General features: G+C 44.4%; 2 protein-coding genes across 6 annotated transcripts; both read right to left on the bottom strand.

Annotated features, from left to right (window-relative positions):
- Nucleotides 1–1,303: 1,303 nt before the first annotated feature.
- On the bottom strand, nucleotides 1,304–17,861 carry LOC115128338 (CCR4-NOT transcription complex subunit 3-like). Of its 5 annotated transcripts, none has more exons than XM_065017722.1 (18): nucleotides 17,705–17,861; nucleotides 14,696–14,762; nucleotides 13,983–14,050; nucleotides 13,299–13,373; nucleotides 12,833–12,922; nucleotides 9,613–9,741; nucleotides 8,982–9,077; nucleotides 7,433–7,652; nucleotides 6,819–6,991; nucleotides 6,401–6,457; nucleotides 5,346–6,297; nucleotides 5,024–5,129; nucleotides 4,759–4,900; nucleotides 4,490–4,586; nucleotides 3,940–4,141; nucleotides 3,579–3,711; nucleotides 3,263–3,388; nucleotides 1,304–3,001 (listed from the first exon to the last, which is right to left on the bottom strand). In XM_065017722.1, the coding sequence occupies exons 2-18, from the start codon at nucleotides 14,718–14,720 to the stop codon at nucleotides 2,903–2,905; spliced, it is 2,790 nt and encodes a 929-aa protein (XP_064873794.1). In that variant the 5' UTR covers nucleotides 14,721–14,762; nucleotides 17,705–17,861; the 3' UTR covers nucleotides 1,304–2,902. The 5 variants fall into 5 exon arrangements, with proteins under 5 accessions (XP_064873794.1, XP_064873795.1, XP_029513963.2 ...); XM_065017723.1 differs by having other exon boundaries at nucleotides 6,819–6,946; XM_029658103.2 differs by having other exon boundaries at nucleotides 7,433–7,646.
- A 1,060-nt stretch (nucleotides 17,862–18,921) lies between these two features.
- Nucleotides 18,922–23,088, bottom strand: LOC115128769 (splicing factor U2AF 65 kDa subunit-like). The gene is made up of 3 exons (XM_065017721.1): nucleotides 22,884–23,088; nucleotides 22,194–22,747; nucleotides 18,922–21,809 (listed from the first exon to the last, which is right to left on the bottom strand). Exons 2-3 carry the CDS (start codon nucleotides 22,407–22,409, stop codon nucleotides 21,675–21,677), a joined length of 351 nt encoding a protein of 116 aa, XP_064873793.1. The 5' UTR covers nucleotides 22,410–22,747; nucleotides 22,884–23,088; the 3' UTR covers nucleotides 18,922–21,674.
- Between the last annotated feature and the right edge of the window lie 690 nt (nucleotides 23,089–23,778).

Genomic DNA, 23,778 nt, shown 5'->3' with positions numbered 1-23,778 from the left:
GTAGACCTGCCAGACCTCTACTCAGTCAACAGTGCAGGATGACTCAAAGTGTCCTCTGGCCAGGATGGAGTCGGTGTGCGTCACAAACACACACACACACATTGACACACAGCACCTTCAGATACACAGGGCCAAGCACCTCTGGCTCCCAAACATCTCTAGGCGGGAGTCCATGACCAGGTGAAATCGTTTCATCAAGTAGCATACGCAGAGCCAGTCTCCCGAGAGAGCCTCAGCGGCCATCTTGTTGTTGAACACATTAGCAACCATGTGTTGTGCTGCGTATACCATAAGGTATGTAGAGACAGGGAGAGGAAAACGTAGGCACTCAACGGTGCAACGTAAACACAATGAAAGGGAGGGGCCAGACAAAATGATATGGTCAAAGTGGTAACATTTGACTTAAAACCAGCAGGTATGATGCGTTATGGTGCAGTTATAATGCATTGAAAGACTTATCATAAGCGTGCATGGATCCCCCCCCCCACCTTATGATATAGCAGTACACATTATGTGGTCACACCTTAAAAAGGACACCTCTACGACCCAATGCAATATTCATGGTTAGTTCTACCATCTGATTGAAGTGACTGGTGCATTTTGCATAACTTTGTTTACTTGAGTAGGGTACTCTATTTGACAGAGTACTAGGTCGCTGCCTGGAATAGGTCTTCTACTGAGGTGACAATAGAAGCAGTTACCTGCTGTTCCAGACGTAGGAACACGACATGCTAACGCTAGGCTCATGCACTTAACTCACACTACCTTGTAAGAACAAGCTCTTTAAACGGGGCAAACTGCAGTTGCTCCATCCGTTTTTGTACTTATCTACCCATTGCATATGAATGTAACTTATGACTCATCGAGTTTAGTTCGGTCCTGTTCCACCAGAACCCAAAATACAAGCTTGTTTTACTCCAATGTTTGTGAACAATGTCATTGTAAACAAACATGGTCAGAACTATACGTTTGATCTCATGGCTCGTCAGTTCTGGCATCAATTGCTCTAGGAATTTGAGAGTGGCTCAATCTTTCCAGCCCCACCCCTCAGCTGTGGGGCAAAACGTGGCGTGGAAACCGCTTTGTTATTGTTTGCCCCTTAAAATATTTGCATGTGGTAAACGTAAATCCCATGTAGTATTCAGTGTACAGTACACTTAGACTATGTACGGTCCTAAAAAGGAACTGTGTTACTGTAGTAAAACTGTACTGTTATAAACAAGTAATAACACATTATACTTGTCTGCTACCCAAAGTTAAGGCGCTCAAAAGGTTTATGAACATGATTTTTTTTAAACAACACTTCTGAAAAGTAATTATTTTATTAATATTTTACAATCCTTTATTCATGGTTATGCTTCATATTTACTTAATTTTCTCAGCTCCACTTTGCAAGTGTCATGCTGTCCAGAAGACAACGACAAAACGGAAAGGATGAACGTGACAGTCTATACAACACCCTTTCAGAGGGGGAGAGATTCACATTTCACCTCTGGATGACTTCTCTTCCCTTCCGCTCACCCAATAGGTAAAGATAACATTAAAAACATCAGGCTTGTCAGTGAATGGTGCTCCGACAAGTTATTTTCTTTAAAAATATAAAATAAAAGGGTCTCAACTCCTTAGAATTTAAACGCTTTCCATCTCTGAGACGACACAGGCAAATGAAAATGACAAACTTAAGATTGCACTCCAAACATTGGAGGATACTATTTTTAAAAAGCCTTATAGAAATGAAACAAATGGCCATTAAATGGGAATAGAAAGCCTTATTGGGGCAGACAAAACAAAATTGCCCGGAGGTGTCAGTCTGATTTGTGTTTTTTTTTTTGTGCTGCTATGATGGAGCTTCTGACGCGGTACATTTCCTCACATAATGATCCATCAAACACTTCCTGAGAAAAGGAAATATCTACCTGGTGGTTGAAGTGAATTTGGAAGTGCAATCACAATTGATTTGTACATTATCATCAAAGTGACGGGAACAAAAATAATGACTTGTTATTACTAGGGCAGTCTTGCGTTTTATTGTAAAAGCCCGCCTCTGGGGTGAAAAACACCTGTAAACTTTCTCTACAGACGAGACACTTCAGTGCTGGTGTGGTTTCTGTTGCCGTTGACCACAGCAATATAAACGTAATGTTGTAACGTGGGACAAGAATTAATTGGTTACCATGTTGTACTACAGCAGTCTTTATGGCAGTGTGGTCAATGCTGAGTGTACCCAAGAGGCAGCTATTAGTTTAGTATTAGGGCGGGGCTGGTGACCCTGAAGAGCGTATTCATTCTGGATAAAACATGGAGTCACCCCATGGAAATGCTACCGTTTCCCCATCTAGTCTTTAGCTTGTGTACAACCCAGCGATGACCTGACTGCTGTGAAACGCTTTGGAACCACCCCGGACCCAACATCCCCCAAGGTCTCATTTGATTGGCCTTTCTCTGTGCCTTGTCACTTTTTTTTAAACATTTTTATTTATTTATTTATTAATTAAATTGGACTGCCATACTGCTGAGAATTAAGACGGATTTGACCAATCATCTTTGGTTGTCAATGAGTGGTAGGTGAGTTTTGAAGAAAAAAAAAACAATACAGACTGCGTTATCAACCAAACATATGAAATCATGATTTCTTATCTGCCAAAAAAAAAAAAAAAGAAAGGGATCCAGTTCAGAGATTAAAAGCTTCAATCTAAATCAAAAACGGCCTGATGGGAAAAGAGGGAGGGGTTTATCACTGTAGGGGTGTGGCGTCGCAAGGCAAAGAGGGAGGAGCTCCAAATGCATTATGTTGTTCTCAGACTGGCTCAGTCTCGCGTCTGCATCCGTCCCTCTTCCCAGTGTGTTGGAGTTCAATCCAGGAATGTCGACAGTAGTCCACCCTTCTTTTATTCGCCTTATGTCACTGGAGGTCTCGGTCTTCAAGGTACCTGTACTCAAACGTGAATCCTTCCTTCTTCCGTTGTCCCCACTTCTCGTAGTCGAAGTAAATGTACGTCCCCTTTAAAAGACATTGGAAAAAGCACAGCAATGTTGGTGAAAATCCTTAATCTTTAAAATTTGACAAAAATCTTAATCTTTAAATAACGGTTATATTTCGACAGGGCATGCAACAGAAAACACAAGTAAGTGTTCATTACTGGACAAGTCAAGGTAGTCTCTTCCTGTTTCAATCAGTTTTCTTCCGTTTGGTGCCCAATGAACACGACAAAGGTTGCAATCCAAGGAGTCTGCAGTGTGTGGAGGGGGGGCACGAGCTCACCTGCTCAAACTCATCTGTGATGGTCTTGGGCTCCTCGTGCCTCTGGAACCACATCATGTACTTGGTGTGGAACCGCCACGACTGCTTCTTCAAGGCCTTGGCTGCCAGATACTGGGCCTTGGTGCCCTGCGGAGAGAACACAGAAGGGAATATGCTACTTTTATGTACACAACCATGTCCAAAACATGACACGGCCTGAAGATTGGCGGTGTGTGTCGTTACATCTTTCTCATCAAAAGTAAAACCATCAAAAATAATCAGCGTCTCAGTCACACACTAAAGCTTGGTTTTGTCACATGTACACACACACACACACCTCTAGGTAGTAGAATATGAAGAACAGTGTCTCCGTGGACAGTCTCTGGTAGAACTCCACAGAGTCGGAGTGGGGGGGTGGCACCTGGTTGTGGAAAGGCAGGGTGGGACACGGGTTCCTCATCAGGTACTGCCTGGAGGACCAAAACAATCAATAGGGGATTAAATACATGCCTTTAGTCTCCAAAGCAACAGTGCAGAGAAGTGATACAGATATCCCCCAAAATGTAAGCCTGGGGTGAATCTCAAAAGTATTTTCCTTGAGTACTCATGTCCTCTCCAAAATGTGAGGGGGAAGCAAGAAGACTTGAGATTCAACCCTGGAGAATCTTTGTGGCTTCAGATTGCCTCCATGTTCGTACCTGATCCGCTCTGAGTCGGAGGGGTGGGGCATGTGCGTCCAGGCCGACTCCTGCATGGCCTGCTGGTACAGCTGGTCTTTGGACAGGGGTACGGGCCCCAGCGGGCACACACCCAGCGATGGGGGGATGCTGACCTCCGAGAGCGAGGGCTGCTGGGGGGCCGAGGGAGGCCCTGGAGGCGCTGTAGTGCTGGGGAAAATGTCTGAAGCCACAGAGAGAGAAAAGAGAATTTGGAAGAAAAAAAAAGGAGTCTGTTCTGAAGGCCCCCAAAAAAAGTTGTTTTACTGTTACATAGGTGCAGTGAAATGTGTTGTTTTACAGGGTCAGCCGTAGTAGGAGCCCCGGGAACCAAATTGCTCAAGGGAAGACAGATTTTTCACCTTGTCGGCTCGGGTATTTGAACCAGCGACCTTTCGGTTACTGTCCCAACACTCTAACCACTAGGCTACCTGCCGCCCAGTAACAATACCATAAATAATTGAAAAGTGTTAAGAAAGTCTCCCAGTCAGCAACACTTGAAACACTACATGATGTCCCGTTGGTTGCTCACCTGTGGTGAGGTGCAGAGGGGGCAACTCTCCCTCCATTGCTGAGCCCAGTGCCGCTTGTTCGGCCATGGACTTCACAGTGCTCAGAGGCTCCTGGGGCTGAAAGTGCGAAAGGAGTTAAACCAACTGGGTGAGAGATCAGGAAATCTGACATCGGGTGAGTCCCAAGAAGTCCTCCCCGTTATGGCTCAGGTTAGTATTTGGGGTTGATCCTAGATCAATGTCTACGGCCAGGGTCATTTTGTTACACGAAGCTCCTTGTGTTTCTCACCTTCATGCTTTCAGAGGCCTGTGTGTAGGAGAGCGGCCCGTTGAGCATACTGCTGCCTGAAGGTTTACTCTCAATGTAGGATGGCGAGGGAGTGCTGGTGGGTAGGGTCATGGACCCTAAAAGGCTGGGGCCACTGTCTTTACTGGGTGGGTAAGAGAGGCATTGGTTGATATGCTTTTAAGTGAGTTTGAATAAATTATGACCATACAGTGAGATTCACAATACAAGATACCATAGGACTTCAAAAAAAGTATAATTTACTCACAGCTGATTGGTGGTGGAGATCAAAGACGAGGGTTGGCTGCTTTGTAATTGGCTGGCAATGTTGAGGGCAGAATCTGGTGTGCTGTCTGCTACTACAGCACTGTAACCTGGGACAGAGGAGATTGTAAACCTCCCTCTCAAACTAAAACAGAACTCTGACAATACTGTACATAGGCGATATTCATTTGGTTTGGTCGACCTTATAATCTGTACAACCCAATTCTGGGTTGAACAACTACTATAAACAAACAATTCACAAAAAAATGCCATGGATGGATATAACCGAGCAACAACAATATAAGCGAATGGTAATTCAAGCTTACTAGTGCTACCATTCTGCTTCTGTCCACTGGGTGGCCTTGCGATCGCCGCATTTCCTCCTCCGATGCCCAAGCTGTTTGGCGCTCCTGATCCAGAGTTCCCTCCAATGCTTCCTATAGCTCCCAGGCTGCTTCCAGGGGCCAGGCCCCCTCCTATGGGACTGGGGGACACCAGTGGAGGGCCCTGGACTGTCGACTGTCCTGAGCCAAGGCCTAGGATCCCACCACTGACACCAACTGCACCGGGCACAGAGCCCAAAAGGCCCGTGGACCTGTCGCTGAATCCACTCAACGGTCCCACTGCGCTGGAGTTAGTGCTGCTAGTGCTCAGGCTGCTGATTTTCCCTGCAAGGGGGCTTCCTATGGTCCCGGAGCCCGCTGCTGCCATGGCGTAGGGGGCCGAAGTGGAGCCCGCCAGGAGTCCGGCCATGGTGTTTAAGGACGCCGGCATCCCTGACAGGCCAAGGCCCGACATCTGGCTGACAGCCGGTGACCCACTCATGCCGCCTTTACCAAGGCCCAAGCCCAACCCTAGCCCCAAGGTGGAGCCCGGAGAGGGCCTTGACGGAGCCTGCGGCTGGGTGTTGGGTGTGAGGGCTGTGCTAGAGATGGCGGGCGAGGAGGCAGAGGGGCTGGGGAGAAGGATGTTGTTCGACGGGCTGGAGGAGAGGATTGAGTTTCTGGCCTGCTGCGTTTGGTGATGCTGCTGAAGTTGCTGCTGGGTAGCGTCGCTGTAGCTGCCAGAGTTGGAGAGGAGACCACCCATGTTGCCCAGAAGGCTGTTGTTGTTGCCCACAGCGTTGGCCTGGCCACCTCCGGTGATGTTCACCATAGAGACCAGCGAGGAAGAGGCTGCTCCCGAGGAGGCGCCAGAGGCAGATGATGAAGAGGAGGACGAGGAGGATGAGGACGATGAAGACAACGACGAAGAGGGGTTGCCATTCTTGACAGGTGACTGAAATGGAATAAAATACATACTTCAAAACCACTTCTGGTGCAGCACAGCAATAAAAATAAAGTGACCCAGACAGCACGGTTTACTTTGCAATGCATCTTACCTGACTGATTTCACTGTCTGTCGAACGTCCCCTTTTCTTGTCATCTTCAGAGTTCTCCTGGAGAAAAAAACCCACCCAAAAGATCTCCCAATCAGCACAGAGCCATGACCACCGGTTCTAATTCAGCGCAAAACATGTTTTGTAACTAAATTAAATCAAGTGCTGTTTATATTGAGGCTCAATACAAACTTCATCATCTGCTCGCTTTCATCCTTGTTTCTCTAAACCCCCTCTGATCTGAGAGCGAGGGACCACGGAGCACCCACTCCAACCCAGGAACAAGTCAACATTCACAACACCTAATTACTATCCTCTAACAGTACAGCATGAGAGTGGGCGGTTCTAAAGAATGGGCGAGCAAGTAGGGGACACAACGGAGACCGAGGTGAGAAGTAGACAGAACTAGGGGTTTCCTCACCGTAGTGTACGTGGCGGGAATGGGCGAGGAGGAAGTGGTGGAGGTAGGCGTGCCGCTAGAGATCTGATGGAAGAGATCGTCGTCCAGGAGCGATTGGCCCGGCGGGGACGTGGCCACCAGCGACCCGGCTAGAGACACAAGAGATGGATGGGGGGAGACAGAGGGAGAGGTAGCTACATAAAAACAAAAACAAAAGTTGCATAAGGAAAAACGTTAAGTGGGCAGTTATACAGAGACAACAGGTACAGAAATGATGGAACGTACAGTATTGCAATAACCAAGCCATCGTAAATTATACACACATGGAGTCTAAGATATGCAGTACACACGCACACTCAGGAATAGTCACATACATGGAATAGTGATGTCTTGACACAGTATCGATACTCTTTCCATGGCTTTTGCCATGGAAATACTCTATGGTCCTTTAACGGCTTTAGGTAAAATAGTGTGTGCTATAGATTTGTATTTTTCTACAAAATGTGACTTTGGGGTGGCCGTTTCAGGACTGTTTCCTCAGGAAATTGTCCGCTTCCTGTTTTGTTTCCTTGCCGTGATTACCGTCCTTTTGTCGTTATCAGTAGCGTGATACACCACCGCGAAGCAGCACTTACGGAGCTCCTCCAGATCCAGGTCGTCGTAGAGGAACTCGTTCTCCTCGAAGTCGGGGTCCTGCGACGAGTCCATGTAGTACTCCACGTCGTCCTTGATCTTGCGGATGGAGTCCACCGGCAAAGTGTCGTTGTCCAGCATGCGCAGGATGGTCTCCAGCATCCGGATGTGGTACCGGTGCTTCTCGATGAAGCGCTTCAGCTCTTCGATGCGGTCCTGTTTCTATAGCAGAGATGCGCGTGTAAGTTGATGCCTCAAACTCAGTTGTACGCATTCAGCGCAGAATGTGCTATATGCATGTGTGGAGGCATGGAAGTGGAAAACAGATGGTACCTACTTTACATTAGGTGCATTGGGTAATGCAGCGTGCCGAGAAAATAAGAGACATATATAGGATGAGAGATGAATTTAGAGTTAGAATGGCATCATCTAACGAGAAATTACTTTGGTATGGAAGAAAACAGAGAGAGAGAGGGAGAGATGGAGGGGAAGATATGGAGGAGAAGGTGCACTATAGACACACAAAAGTATGTGGACACCCCTTCAAATGAGTGGAGGGGGGGCTATTTCAGCCACACCAAATGCTGACAGGTGTAGAACATTGAGCACAAAGCCATACAATCTCCATAGACAAACGTTGGCAGTAGAATGGCCTTACCGAAGAACTCTGACCGGCATGAGACGCCACCTTTCCAACAAGACAGTACGTCAAATTTCTGCCCTGCTAGAGCTGCCCCGGGCAACTATAAATGCTGTTATTGTGAAGTGGAAACGCCTAGGAGCAACAACGAGTCAGCCGCTAAGTGGTAGGCTACACAAGCTCACAGAACGGGACTGCCAATGCCAAGCGTCGGCTGGAGTGGTGTAAAACTCGCAGCAATTGGACTCTGGCACAGTAGAAACGTGTTCTCTAGAGTGATGTGTCACCATCTGGCAGTCCGACGACAAATCTAGGTTTGCCAGGAGAATACTACCTGCCCCAATGCATAGTGTCAACTGTAAAGTTTAGTGGTGGAGGAACAATAGTCTGGTCTGTTTTCGTGGTTCGGGCTAGGCCCTTAGTTCTAGTGAAGTTGAATCTTAACGCTACAGCGTACAATGACATTCTAGCCAATTCTGTGCTTCCAACTTTGTGAAAGGCTTTTTCCTGTTTCATGACAATGCCCCTATGATCAAAGCGAGGTCCATACAGAAATGGTTTGTCGAGATCGGTGTGGAAGAACTTGACTGGCCTGCACAGAGCCTTGACCTCAACCCCATTGAACACCTTTGGGATGAATTGGAAAGCTGACTGCGAGCCAGGCCTAATCGCCCAAAATCAGTTCCTGACCTCACTAATGCTGTTGTGGCTGAATGGAAGCAAGTCCCTGCAGCTAAATGTTCCAACATCTAGTGGAAAGCCTTCCCAGAAGAGTGGAGGCTGTTATAGCAGCAAAAGGGGGACCAATTCCATATTAAATATCCCATGATTTTGGAATGAGATGTTTGACGAGCAGGTGTCCACATACTTTTGGTCATGTAGTGTAGATAACATATGCTGCGACTACTGACCTCTTTGTCTCCCTTCTTCTTTCGAGTCTGGACTGAGAGGGACTCCACTTCGCTCTCAAACTGATCCACCTGCATGTTCAGAGTGTCTATCGTATTCTGATGGACGACAGGCGTGACGTCATTCAAATGATTTAAACATGATCACACCAGAACCAGTCGTTATGCAGTGTGGTCTATGCAAACATTTCAAAAAACACCAAAACCTAATTCATAGGTGAAACTATTAGGGCTGGGACGATACCACTACCGTGGCATGGAAACAAAACACAAAGCGGATTTAAGTTCTTTAGGGAAACAGACATTTCCCAAGCTAAAAGCACACTATTTTACATACAGCAAGTTTTAAAGAACTAAAGAGTTTGGTCTGCTTGGTGTTTTCATTTTTGCCATGGAGAAAATATTAGAATACTGGTACCGTCCTGGCCCTAGAAATTACGCAGTAAAGCAAATTCAGATTTGGACATTTAACAAGTCTTATGTACTTTGAAATCCAAGTGCACTGCAATGAATAGGCATATATTGCATGATGAAATCCAAGTCATTAATGTCATTTCATCAGACCATATTAATGGCAATAGAATTTAGCTCATGTTTTGTGAAACAAAGGTTTTCAATCAAAAGTAATGCTCACCGTTAGCCAATTGCCGACCTCCTCCTTCTCCCTTTGGGCCGGGTCCACCTTCTGTGCCAGGCCCAGCCCCTCCTTCGAGTAAGCCTTTGTCTTGGTCTCTCGTTCCACGATCTTGAACCGCTCCATTTGCTAAAGGGGGCGATAGCAGGAAATGGTTTATAAATCACTACAGGTGATAAGTTCTCTTTGAGAATCCATTAGCATACCACATGCTAGCTATGCCAAAGATAAAAAAATAAAATTAAAAAAACTATTGGCTTGTGAAAGCAGACGTTTCCAACTGCTCACATCAAAGCATTGGACTAGTTGGCGAGCAAAATAAGGTTGTATTAGGGCATACCGTAGCAAAACTTTTTGAAATGTTATTCAACGGACACCCAAAGGAAGCATTTTTTTTTTTTTTTTTTGGGGGGGGGGGGGGGGCAAGTTCAGATAATACCTTGCCGTTTCAGACCTACTGAACATGTGCCTGCTGGGCACTGTGGGTGGAGATTAACACAGAGTCCTCACCAATTAAAGCCATCCTCCAATAGAATGGTTCAGAGTGACTGCAGCAGGTGTACAGATCTCCCAATTAGACCAGTGATTACTAAGTTTTGACACCTGTGTGCTTTCCTTGACCAGTAATGCTGGATATTCTCCACTAGGTGTTCTCAGAAGAGACTACACCCACAACCTCTGACTTCCACAAGCAGAGTTCGGTGCAGAATTTGTATGACGCTTTGGCTAAGGAGAATGCTTGGAGGCGCGTAAACCCAGCCTAACACGGAAACATTGCTTCAATGCATTTCCCTAGAAGTCAGCAGCCCCAGTAAGTGTAGTAATATGCGTCATTCACACAAGAGCATGCCAGCAGCACCTTTGTATATAAGATTGATAGCCCCCCTGTGTTAATCTGTTAACAGTATAACAGGAAGCTAAATTAAAAACCTGGCATGAAGCCTGTGAACGCTTAGCAGAGCGGTGACTATTTGCTAAATGTTATTCATGTGGCTAACTGTTCTCCTGAGGGGGGCCTGGCTGTGGACGGAATCTCCGCCTGGTTATTTAATCCACCTCAGCTCTAGAGTGGACTGACGAAGCCTTCATATAGATCAGGGTAGGGCTCTGTGGAACTGGAACCTGACGGGGACATTCTAAATAGTACACCATTGTCATTTGGGACCGAGACAAAGGGGGCAAACTGCCTGCCTTGAACAGGTGTCACCCCATTACAGTAAGGGGGGGGGGAAAGCACATTATGCTTAGAGGCATTTCCATCAAAGGACCCATGAGCGCCAACATGTGAAATTCATAGCAGGGTTGGAGTCAATTCCATTTCATTTGCAGTCAATTCAGGAAGTACACTGATTCCAATTCTCTTCAATTAGGAACATTTCTACCTAGAATTCTAATTAGATTGACCCCAACCCTGCATAACAGCATGTCAAATGAAAGCCAAGAGCCTATATTTTTGTTTGGGAGAAATTGTTTACCATCTGTAAGTTTAAGAAATGTTACCAAATACTAATTTCTTAAAGATATTTTCACGAGTGAAGATAAAGTTCACAGAAGTAACCTTCAATGGTAGACCTCCCAATTTTGTATAGTAATTTTACTGATATCCCTTTTGTTTATGAATTAAGTGATTAAAACTCATAATTTTGTTACCAAATTGGTAATGGAATTAACCCCCCAAAAATGTTCAGCTCATAACTGTTTTCTGTCTCTGTTGGCTGGTGGTTAAAACAGTCTAAGCCTGGACAACCCCTCCCTCTCCAGGTTCATTTCACCTCTCCCAGATCTTACTGACACCTACCGACGAGCCCCCTCTTTCCATTGACTTTAACCAGCATCCTCACCCACTGAGCATCAGCCAATACCGGAACGTCTAAAAAGTAGTTGAAATTTGATCAGTCCACCCTGGCCTTGATGTTAAAGTCTACAGAACAGACTGGACCAAATCTGAACCCATCATCATAGACTTACATTTAACAAGTTTGGACAGTACAGTAAAATGCAGTAAAGAGAAGTAGCCTGCAGTGTATTGTACTGTACTGAATTCCGCTCTATTGTGCTGTCCAAACTTGTAAAACATGAAGAGAATGACATTCATATCCATAATTATGCATTTCTGTGTAGTACAAGGACCCATGATGTGATTCAGTTACCGGGTGTAAAGCCACTTCACTTACTGTAGTTCAATGGCATAGCTGACACCCCATTCTTTTTGCAGACATCTTTGAATCTTAATTCGGAGCAGGTATTTTAAGAGTTTTTGGAAAATGTGGTCGCATAACCTGAGATTTTTCAGTGGAAATTGTTCAAAGTAGTCCTTGTGCATAGAGGTGTATGGTTTGTTAAACTTGGATATCAATGGTTTTTGTTTGGCATACATTTTAAAGGGGGGGTGTAAATCTGTTACTGTGGAATTGCCCTCGGCTAAACAAAGTGTCACCGGTGTGAAATGCAGATGATTAAAGATCTGCAGTAGACTCAATATAAACCAGGGGACGGCAACAGGCGGGCAGCGGGCCTAGACCGTCCCGCAAGTGATTTTACTTGGCCCTCCAAAGAAAAATGTTTGGGGGGGGGGGGGGGGGGTCTGTTCCCAAGTATTCACACAAAGACATTTTTTTTTTATGTGACCGTGTCTCAATGTAATCAAGGTATGAAATTGTTATTTTCAAATCAAATCTTTTGGGGCTTAGTTGTGGTCAATTTGCAGTGTACAAATTCTAATAATTATGTTCCTGACCACCCGCTCTGACATAAATCGCCCCTCACGCCTGAATCTAGTTGCCTTCCTCTGATAAACCTTACTGCTAACAGAGATCTAGTATTCACAATGAACATGGCTTTGAATACATACACAAAGGTAATATTATCAAAAGTCACCATTGTTTGTCAGTTTGTATTGGCTGATCACCACAATACAAAGGTCACATCAAGAGTCCTGAAACAAGTGTCCTTTTCAACACCATCGCATGTATATTTTTTTGCCTTAGTAGCACCACATTTCAGGTCAACCAAAACCTCAGATGCTCACACACTTCGATACAAGACCCTAGATCCAGAGGTTAAGATGACACATCTCATTGTGTTAGCAGGTGCGGTCATTGAAGCATGTCTGAATAACCTCATCAATGCATTGTGGTTTGGTAGGCCGTGCTAAGCACAGGTGTTTATACCGAGGGTTTCCACAGTATGCGGCTAATGAACATGTGTTCCACACACTCACCGTCTCAATGAGTTTGCGATTCTCCACTAGCTGCCTTTTGTCTTTGATCTCGTTGGAGGCCACCCACGTCTTGATTTGGTCTCGAAGACGCTGGGGGGGGAGGACAGAGCGGGAGAGAAAGAGACATAAGTTATCTTAGTGAAAGCATGCTGTGGCTTGCCCTGTGAGATCAAGTATGGTTGACACGCACGCACATAAGTTTGGTCCACATGGACACGTTCAGAAACAAAAACACAAAGTGGACACCCAGATGCTTTCGCTTGGTTTTAAGGAGAGCTGACCCTCATCAGATGTAATCAATACATGCATGTCTGCACGCACCCACGTGTGCACACACAAACACCTGTGGGCAGGCTAAACCATATAACACTAGTAAACATTGTTTTGACATTTGAGGAACATCCCAAAACCCATGTGTCCTCAAGCCACATAACAGTTGAGAACTCTAGCGTTGTCTGTGTCCCACCTGTAGTTTTTTAATCTCTTTCTTGAGGTCGGCTTCATACTTCTCCTTCTGGTTAGCATTGGCTGCATTGTGAAGCTGTGGTTTGGAGGGGCACAGTCACACAGAGTACACTCAGACAAAACAGTATCTCTTCCCAAACATATTTCATATCAAGTCTTTGTAAACAATGTAGCCTATAGCTTCACAATATGTCTAAAACTAGCATGGCAAATTCAATCTCCATGGAGTGTCGAGCCTAGCATCCATAGCTTAGCCCTCTGTCTATACATTTTAGTGACTAGTCTACATTCCCTTCCAGTCCCATCATCCCTCAACTTTACACCAATTCAAGTGGCGGGGTTGCCACTGGGCCGAAACACCCGACTCAGGAGTGTGGCGTTAAAACGTGTTCTTCTTTGCTTTACACACTAACAAACTGTTACTTCTCTGTCCTCGCGGCTCGTGAATAATGTCTACAACCCTACCAAACGAGGTGTGATGCAGTATTTAAGACCCTAAATATACAATGGATGTTAAACGTTGAATAATTTGGTGGACCTTCGTACGGCCAGCACAAAACATTCCAACAAGCAAAGCGCCCGGGGAGGTAGAGCTCAACTTCCATATCTGTGCCCAAGTTAGCACACATTTTCAGATGAACACACAAACATTCTTTCAAAATTCAAAATGAGATATGGCTGTTACCTTTTGCCAAATGTCTTCAAACTGTTCCACGCCTTCCGTAACTTTTTTCAAACATCGATCTATTTCACCTGGGGAAGGGCATAGAATAACAGGGAGGTTTGGGAAAGAGAGCCACGGCTTCAAAAAAAAAAGAAATACTTCACGACGCATCACGTCAGGATGAATAATGTAAAGTCCAAAATGCGAAGCTCTCCCTCTCCCCATAAAGCAACACCGCTTTTACAACTATGGCTGGCGGGCTCATCAATGATAGATGCAGTAAAAGCTACATGTGTCACCCCAAACCTGGTTAAAAATGCAGTGCCACAGGCACTGGCCACGGTAGTCTTCATTTAAGAAGGTTGTCTTCGCAGAGTAAGTCTGACTTTGGCCTTGCGCTGCCTTGCTCCTAAACGTTGCTTCTGGCTTCTTATTTTTGGCATCACAACCCTTTTCAGTAATACAGTGCAGCACTTTACGTACTGCGATCACATCCGCGCAGGACAATTTGATCATAGTAAGCAGAGTGCACTATACTGCGTTGTAGAGTGACAGGTTTAGAATGAAGAGGTAAATCTCTACCTGAATGGATAGAGATTAAACGTGACATTTCATTTGTTGGCTAGACTTGCTTCATAGAGAGAACATGCATGCAGGGAGGGAATGTAGTGACGGACTGGGTGGTGGATGATTGGCAGGTGGTACCATTCTGATCGACCATTTGGTAACCTCACCTTGAAGTTTCCTTTTATCAGCCATGACTGTTGACTAGGATGCTTTCTTCATGCCTTACTTCTTTCACTGTAGAGAAAAAGAAGTCTTACGGTGTGATTACAGTCATCTCTGGAAACCCTTTTACACTACATTACTTTTTCATAGCATGTTAACTCGGCAGTGAAGTTAGCAGTGTGAAATCCTGGGTCGTATTCGTTAGGGCACAGGCACACCACAGTGAAACGTTTAGCAACAGAAAATTAAAAAGAGCGTTTGTTATTGGACAAGTTCAGGTAGACCTGCCTGTTTCGATCCGCTTTCTACCGTTTGCTGCCTAATGAATACGACCCAGCTTTCCACCTGGGGAGAATGTTTCTCACGTCTCAATGTGATGAAGATGTATAGTGAGAGCATGCACGGCGCAGGTACATGGTTTTCACATTAGGCTACCGCTTCAAAACGGCCAGCATGCAGAACAAAGTTTTGATAACTCAGATTAATTTCTAATGGTACAGTATTCGACTTTCAACTCAAGTTAAATACATTAAAAAGCATTTTGAATGAGACACACTCTGATGTACACCCTGGGGGCATCACCATTACATTGTATCAAAGTGTCTAGTTATTAAGGCTTAGTAGATAGACCATAGTTGACAGTCTGACTTGTTGACATCTTACACATTGTCATCTCCTGGTTGAATGGTGCATGTAATTGGGTTTAGACATGGGTCCTTTAACAAGGCATTTCTGACCATTCCAAGAAAGGGAAAATGACTTTGAGGGGGGCCTCACAGAAACATATACTGAACAAAAATATAAAACGCAACATGTGAAGTGTTGGTCCCATGTTTCATGAGCTGAAATAAAAGACCTCAACTGTTCCATACGCACAAAAATATTATTTCTCTCAAATGTTCCATCCCTGTTAGTGAGCATTTCTCATTACCAAGATAATCCATTCACCTGAGAGGTGTGGCATATCAAGAAGCTGATTAAACAGCATGATCATTACACAGGTGCACCTTGTGCTGGGGACAATAAAAGGCCACTCTAAAATGTGCAGTTTTGTCACACAACACAATGCCACAGATGTCACAAGATTTAGGGGAGCACGCAATTGGCCATGCTGACTGCAGGAATGTAAACCAGAGTTGTTGCCAGATAATTTAATGTTCATTTCTCTACCATGAGCCATCTCCGTCATTTTAGAGAATTTGGCGGTACGCTCCAAACGACCTCACAACCGCAGACAATGTGTAACCACACCAGCCCAGGACCTCCACATCCGGCTTCTTCACCTGTGGTACGGTCTGAGACCAGCCAACTGATGAAACTGTGGGTTTGCACAACTGAAGAATTTCTGTACAAACTTTCAGAACCTGTCAGGGAAGTTCATCTGCATGCTCGTCATCCTCACCAGGGTCTTGACCTGACTGCAGTTTGGCGTCGTAACGGACTTCAATGGGCAAATGCTCACCTTCGATGGCCACTGGCACGCTGGAGAAGTGTGCTCTTCACGGATGAATCCCAGTTTCAACTTTACTTGGCAGATGGCAGACAGCGTGTATGGTGTCGTGTGGGCGAGCAGTTTGCTGATGTCAACGGTTTGAACAGAGTGCCCCATGGTGGAGGTGGGGTTATGGTATGGGCAGGCATAAGCTACGGACTATGGGATGGCATAAGCTACAGACAACAAACACAATTGCATTTTATCAATGGCAATTTGAATGCACAGAGATACTGTGAGATCCTGCTGCCCATTGTTGTGCCATTCATCTGCCACCATCACCTCATGTTTCAGCATGATAATGCACAGCCCCATATAGCAAGGATCTGTACACAATTCCTGGAAGCTGAAAATGTCCCAGTACTTCCATGGCCTGCATAATCACCAGCCATGTAACCCATTGAGCATGTTTAGGATGTTCTGGATCAACGTATGACAGCGTGTTCCAGTTCCCCCAATATCCAACAACTTCACACAGCCATTGAAGAGAAGTGGGACAACATTCCACAGGCCACTATCAACAGCCTGATCAACTCTATCCGAAGGAGATGTGTCTCTGCATGAGACATGGTGGTCACACCAGATACTGACTAGTTTTTCTTTTAAGGTATGTGACCAAAAGATGCATATCTGTATTCCCAGTAATGTGAAATCCATAGAGTAGGGCCTAATGAATTGATTTCAATTGACTGATTTCCTTGAAGTTGTTGCGTTTATATTTTTGTTCAGTGTATGTTTGTTTTATTGTACAGTACAAGACTCGTTTTGAACGTGTCTGTCAATCGATACCATAACACAAGAGTAAATATCACAAGTAGCAGTAGATTGCAGCTAACTGATTTAGCTAGCCTAGCTACATGAATTGTAGCCACTGAGTGGCGTCTGGATACTTTGACATTCAGACAGTGCACGTGAGTTCAAAGATGTAATGGGCGAGGGAGGTTACTTTGCTGAGCATCACTTGCTACTTTTTTTGCGACAATGTTAAACGTCCACGCAGCTCGGCGCAACTACGGTTCGATAAGGCAATTTTACCATCACTTCAGCCAGTGAGTTGAGGGTGTATTTGAAGTACATTCGCCAAAATCTTACCCACACTAGACTTTCTTAATTAACAGATCTAGCAAGTGAGCTAGGCTAGTCTCCACATCTGGCTTGGGGGGCAACGATCGCTTATTTAAAAACGTGAGCATTAAAGAAACACATGTTTACAAGCAACATAGATTACTTTATAGGCTGTTTCTATTTGTCAGAGATAAGCAAACAAGTAGACCACTTCAACACCTGAGTAACAAGAACTTGTCGGCTACAAAATTGCCGGCTACAAAATTGCCGTGCATTATTGCAAAGCTTGAATTTCATTGGAAAACATATCAGCCGAACCCATGTCAATTTGTGTCTGTAGCGGATATGATAGCCAGCTAATGGAGAACCACCGGCTAAGCTATTAGTGTAAGACAAATTGGAGGGGAGAAGAAAATGGCATATAAACTAGTTCTGTTTTAGTGTACGATTCATTTACCTGGATTTTCCGATTAAGCTTTTCTTTTATTAGTTGACCCCACTCTTTTAAATCGTATTTTCCCAAGTCCTCACGCTATTTTTCTAAATTGTATTAATTATTTTCGCCAAACAATCACTCCGCACATCCAAGATGGCTACCAGGAACACCTCCTCCGCTGTTGCCCTGATGGACTGGAGGCCCGCCTCCCTTGCAAGCGATTGGACCTTCATCCTCATTTTTGCCTTCCACTGGCTAGACTGTCTGGCCGTCTAGTGGGACAGATTTACTACTTCCGCACAGGTCGCACTATGATTGGTTAACTTTGAAAGGTGAAAGGTAAACATGAGTTCTCAAACCTCGCCCCCCTTATGTTTTGATCCATGTCCCTAACCAGTAACACTGATAAACTGAATCGACAGAAAATCTATTGATAATATGAACTGTAATAGTCCAAGTGTAGACTGCCATGTAGATTATTAATTACAGTGCAATATGAATGCTGTCTTTCATTAATCAAATGGCCTACATGACTGAAATAAAAGATGTTGTCATCAGTCTAAAGCAATATTACAATCTATAGTTTTCAAAACTCACTGAATAGAACTGGCATTGTCTTTTTTTCCAACCCCACTGGAAGGCATGGGGAAATTAAAGACGGATTAATTCAAGCCTTTGCCCATTTGGGAACATTTGACAGCAATTCAGCAGTAACTTTAGCTTGGAGTTAACACAACTCTAGATTTTATTTATATATATTTTTTTAACCTTTATTTAACTAGGCAAGTCAGTTAAGCACAAATTCTTATTTACAATGACGGCCTACCCCGGCCAACGCTAGGCTAATTGTGCTCCACCCTATGTGACTCCCAATCATGGCCAGATGTGATACAGCCTGGATTTGAACCGGATGTGATACAGCCTGGATTTGAACCAGGGACTGTAGTTACGCCTCTTGCACTGAGATGCAGTGCCTTAGACCACTGCGCCACTCTGGAGCCTCATTGATACACATTGGTTTTATATGGAGTCTTTGGACACTGTTCTATCACACCTTTTGATCCCCTTTTCCATTCACCATAAAGAATATTCCTCCTTGGAGCAGAACCCAAATAGTTGGCTCCATAAAATACCAGGGACGAGCCACACGCACACTAAAATTCTGATTCAATATCCTGTAAACATTAAACAGATCAGACAGGCATCAGAGTACATTAAATCTGTTTTAATGTGATCACTCTGACCTTCTGTAAATAAAAAAAGACAACCTTACAATGTTGAGGGAAGTGACAGAGCGCAAAAATTCCCACATGCTAACCTGTTGAGAGTATAAGGACAGAGACAAATACATTTCCTTACATAATCTTTCAACCTGTTTTAGGAAAACAACAATCAGTCTTATATGTGGAAATGGTTCGGTAATGCAAATCATCGAAAGATCCTCAGGAGACTACCAGCATTTGGAGCGCAAAACCTGTCAAAATAAATATCCATTATGTAATTCGAAGCAACTTGGAGAAGGGGATGGGAATAGAATGAAAAATAATGTCAGACAGGTTCCTCCAAGTGTGGTGCTTGTAGTATAGACAATGAAAACGATTAAATAGGAAAGAGGAGTGGAAGTGGAAGAAGGGGGTATGTAATTGGTTCATATTGTATCATAGAGCCTACCCACACCTACAAATTATCTACATTATCTTCACTTTGATATTGTCTCGCCTGTCATAAACCTGAATTCATGTCACCCATCAGAAAGCTTCACACGTGCAGATCCACATGCCTCTTTGGGTCCTAAAGAGATCTCACTTTGAGGCAAAGCCATGAGAGCTCTACTGGGGTTAAATAGGAACTTACAATTGAAACATATAAAAGCATAATACAAAAATACAGCAGATATGATTTTACAGTGAAATAATAAATAATATTACCTAGTGAGTGTAAGTCAATGTCAATAATGTTTTACAAAACCAACCAAGGGTTGAGGCAGGGCAGTGATAACTCTGAAGTCTTTCAGCTGTATAGCAGATTGTCTAAGGAGAGAGAGAGAGAGAGAGAGAGAGGGAAGGTGTGGGCGGGGAGAGTTCAGGGTCGTGTTCATTAGGCACCAAACTGAAGAAAACCGAGAGATCTGAACTTTTCCAATAAGAAATACACATTTGTTTTCTGTTGCAAAACGTTTTGCTACGGTATGCCCTAATGAACACGACCCAGCTGTATCAATTTCAGAGGCTGTCACAGTACCTCTGATTGGGTGAGAGCCTTCTATTACAGAATCTGGACTGGTTCATCAGGTACTTCCTGTTAATATACTATATTGTTTCTTGTGGAATGGGGGTTGCCCACTGAGAATTGGTGCCAGAGCCACAAAGTCAAAACATTACATAATTTTCAGACATTTTGTTATCAAAAGAGGGTGGTGATGATAAGTTAAATGTAGACACACACACTTACAGTATTTGCGTGTCCCCTCAGACATGAGTCAGAACTCACAATAAGTTGATGTTCTGAAAATTGTATATATATATATATATATGTGGACACCCCTTCAAATTAGTGGATTTGGTTATTTAAGCCACACCAGTTGCTGACAAGTGTATACAATCAAGCACACAGCCATGCAATCTCCATAGACAAACATTGGCAGAAGAATGGCCTTACTGAAGAGCTCAGTGACTTTCAATGGGGCACCGTCATAGGATGCCACCTTTCCAACAAGTCAGTTAATCAAATTTCTGCCCTGCTAGATCTGCCCCGGTCAACTGTAAGTACTGTTATTGTGAAGTGGAAACGTCTAGGAGCAACAACTGCTCACCCGCAAAGTGGTAGGCCACACAAGCTGACAGAATGGTACCGCCGAGTGCTGAATCGGGTAGTGCGTAAAGATCGTCTGTCCTCAGTCGCAACACTCAATTCCGAGTTCCAAACTGCCTCTGGAAGCAACGTCAGAACAAGAACTATTTGTCGGGAGCTTCATGAAATGGGTTTCCATGGCTGAGCAGTCACACACAAGCCTAAGATCACCATGCACAATGCCAAGCGTCGGCTGGAATGGTGTAAAGCTTGCCACCATTGGACTCTGGAGCAGTGGAAAGGCATTCTCTGGAGTAATGAATCACGCTTCACCATCTAGCAGTCTGACGGATGAATCTGGGTTTGGCGGATGCGAGGAGAACGCTACCTGCCCCAATGCATAATGCAAGGAGGAATAATGATCTGGGGCTGTTTTTCATGGTTCGGTCTAGGCCCCTTAGTTCCAGTGAAGGTAAATCTTAACGCTACAGCATACAATGACATGCAAAACGATTCCAACTTTGTGGCAACAGTTTGGGAAGGCCTTTTTCTGTTTCAGCATGACAATGCCCCTATGCACAAAGCAAGGTCCATGCAGAAATGGTTTGTCGAGATCGGTGTGGAAGAACTTGACTGGCCTACACAGAGCCCTGACATCAACCTCATTGAACACCTTTGAGATTAATTGAAACGCCAAGTGCGAGCCAGGCCTAATCGCCCAACATCAGTGCCTTGACCTCACTAATGCTCTTGGACAAGTCCCCGCAGCAATGTTCCAACAAATAGTGGAAAGCCAGAAGAGTGGTGGTTGTTATTGCAGCAAAGGGGGGAACAACTCCATATTAATGCCCATGATTTTGGAATGAGATGTTCGATGAGCAGGTGTTCACATATTGTTGGTCAGTTGGTGTAACAATAAACAACTGGTACCTGAGGCTCAGGCATGGACAAAATAAATGGTTAAAATCATGATTGAACTTGATTCATTGAATGAAATCATATAATTATAAGCGACGAGGACAAAAGTAATACTTCAACCAATTCTGCTGATTTCACAGTGATAAGTGGCCTTAAATGAACTTTCTACGCCTCCTCTTTAAAAAAGTGCAAAAAGTTGAGTTGTTGTGATGCTCATAAATATTCATATCATTACATAAATAACATGAAACTCTGCTTCTCTCCCTCTCTCTGGTTCTCAGGTCTACCAGAAGTCTCGGCGGTGGTAGGCGTCTGGGTCACAGTACTTGGTCACCACCATCTTGTTGGCAAACTTCCTGCCTGTCAGCGCCTGCATGGCCTTCTGGGAGTCAAACAGGGTCATGAACTCCACAAAGATCTGAAGGAGGGAGAGAGAGGGAAAGAAAGGATAGGAAAGTGGGTGTATGGCCATTCTGTATGGAACCAGACAACCATGTTAAATGTAATTCTACAGCAAAAAACTATGATTCATGTTTACACACACAGGGATTTATTTATTATTGCATTGGAAACTATTACCAAAAAACCTAGGCAAGAGTGATAAGTTATGAATTCCTATGCTTGTTTGATGGGAGGCGAAAGACACATTTCCCCAAGGAGATTCAATAATTTCACCTGAACTGAACGAATTCACTTTGAAACAACAACCCAAACTCTCCTCAAAACACTGCAACAAACACCCTATGCCCTATCCTATCCCATCCTAATACCCAGGTACCCCTATTCCCCTCCCCGTCCTCACCTTCCCAGTGCCTGGGACCTCCAGGCCATCCACAGGTCGGGGGATCTCGATGCTCTTCACCTGGCCGTACTTGCTGCACTCACCCTCGTCATCCAGCAGCTCCTCCACAACCACCATGTTCATCAGGCAGAGCACCTCAGTGGGCAGGCCACCCAACAAGGCCATGGAGGTGGGCATCAGGCCTGGCACTTGGAGGGTCACCGGGGTCTGGTTCATACCTGTCTGGTGAGGGGAGGGGAGAGGTTCTGGTTATTGGGAAGGTTGAAAGAACATGAGATACTTTTAGAAAACGTTTTAGAATGTTTATGGTGTAAAAACGAAGTAAATTAAAGAAAAAAACGAAGGAAAAAAAATATGAAACTGTCATTATTCATTTGCCAACTTGTTTTTGTAATAATACTGTATACTTTGCAGTGGTGCATACGGTTAGTTAATTCCTTAATCAGCTCTGGATTGTCCTGATTAAGTTATGAAACCGAGCTTGATGTTTTAGGTCAGTGGAGGTGGATCGAAGAAGGCTTGTGTTCAGTAAGGCACAAAACAGGAGAGAACATCTGAAACAGAGGGGATAGTTAGGTCCTAACTTACCCCAAAATATCACTCCTTTTTTCCCTCATCTCTGTCTTATATTGAACAGCATCCATTTGTAAAGTGTGCCTCTCTCTGTAGTCTATCATCTCTGGTACTCACCAGAGCTACGTTCTTGGCCCCAACACTGGCTCTCTGGACCAGGAACTTCTTGTCCCCCAACTGCATCCCATTCAACCCTGCAATGGCCTGAGACAGCAAACAGAGTTAGAACAGTGATCAAATGTTTTTTTGTAAGAAGGTACACATGGACAGAAGAACAAGTGACAAGACAAACAGTCGTTCCCCCCCCCCCCCCACACAGGACTTCCCGAACTCAAAGTTAGATAGCAGTCTTTTTACAGAGTCATACGTTGATGAAAGAGCAAATATGTTTCTTTCACTCGCCCCATGCATGCCTACAGTCCTACAAGTATTTCCATGTCAATAATAGCCATGAATGATAGCAGCCACTGCTGTCTGTTTAAAGAATGAGGAGGCTGCCAACGGGAGGCAATTTTTTTGGCCTGCTGTTAATCCAGCCAGCCAAATACATTGCTGTTCGACAGATAGGTCTAGTGTCATCATTTATCAATAAAATAGTGAACATGGTACATTTCTAGTCATTATGTCAGAAAGACAGGATGAAACACAACTCCAGAAATGTAAAACCCCTGGGCACTCCCAAACCATATTAAAATTTGCCAGGAACCCCCGGAGGGCACAAAGAGCAATTTGGGGTTTGTCTAGCTTTCATCTGAAATAGTTTGCATGGTGTACAGTAAGTTCTATGGGCAAAATTGTAATGTATAATTTGATGGTTGGGGTTTCTTGATGAAATTTATATGTTGAACCAAACTCTAGTCCAATTAGTCACAGTACTACATACAGAAAGGTCTTTCTTCCATGATGCTAGGGAAGGTATTGGTTTGTGAGTCATTTTAAGTAGCAGAGAATGTCATTTAGAGACCAGTCCCTGTGTACAAATATGAATAAATAATTTGTGAATAAGGTGGAC

Source organism: Oncorhynchus nerka, linkage group LG4, assembly GCF_034236695.1.
Source record: "Oncorhynchus nerka isolate Pitt River linkage group LG4, Oner_Uvic_2.0, whole genome shotgun sequence".
Lineage (NCBI taxonomy): Eukaryota > Metazoa > Chordata > Actinopteri > Salmoniformes > Salmonidae > Oncorhynchus > Oncorhynchus nerka.
This window is presented reverse-complemented; position numbering and strand designations above follow the sequence as displayed.

Excerpts from the sequence above, each read along its gene's own strand:
- LOC115128338 (XM_065017722.1), bottom strand. The coding sequence starts at position 14,720 with ATGGCTGATAAAAGGAAACTTCAAG. Across the intron at positions 9,078-9,612 it reads AGGTCGGCAATTGGCTAACG|AATACGATAGACACTCTGAA; the intron begins GTGAGCATTACT and ends GTCGTCCATCAG. Across the intron at positions 6,992-7,432 it reads CCTGGATCTGGAGGAGCTCC|CTACCTCTCCCTCTGTCTCC; the intron begins GTAAGTGCTGCT and ends GTTTTTATGTAG.
- LOC115128769 (XM_065017721.1), bottom strand. The coding sequence starts at position 22,409 with ATGAACCAGACCCCGGTGACCCTCCAAGTGCCAGGCCTGATGCCCACC. Across the intron at positions 21,810-22,193 it reads AGGTCCCAGGCACTGGGAAG|ATCTTTGTGGAGTTCATGAC; the intron begins GTGAGGACGGGG and ends TCCCTCCTTCAG.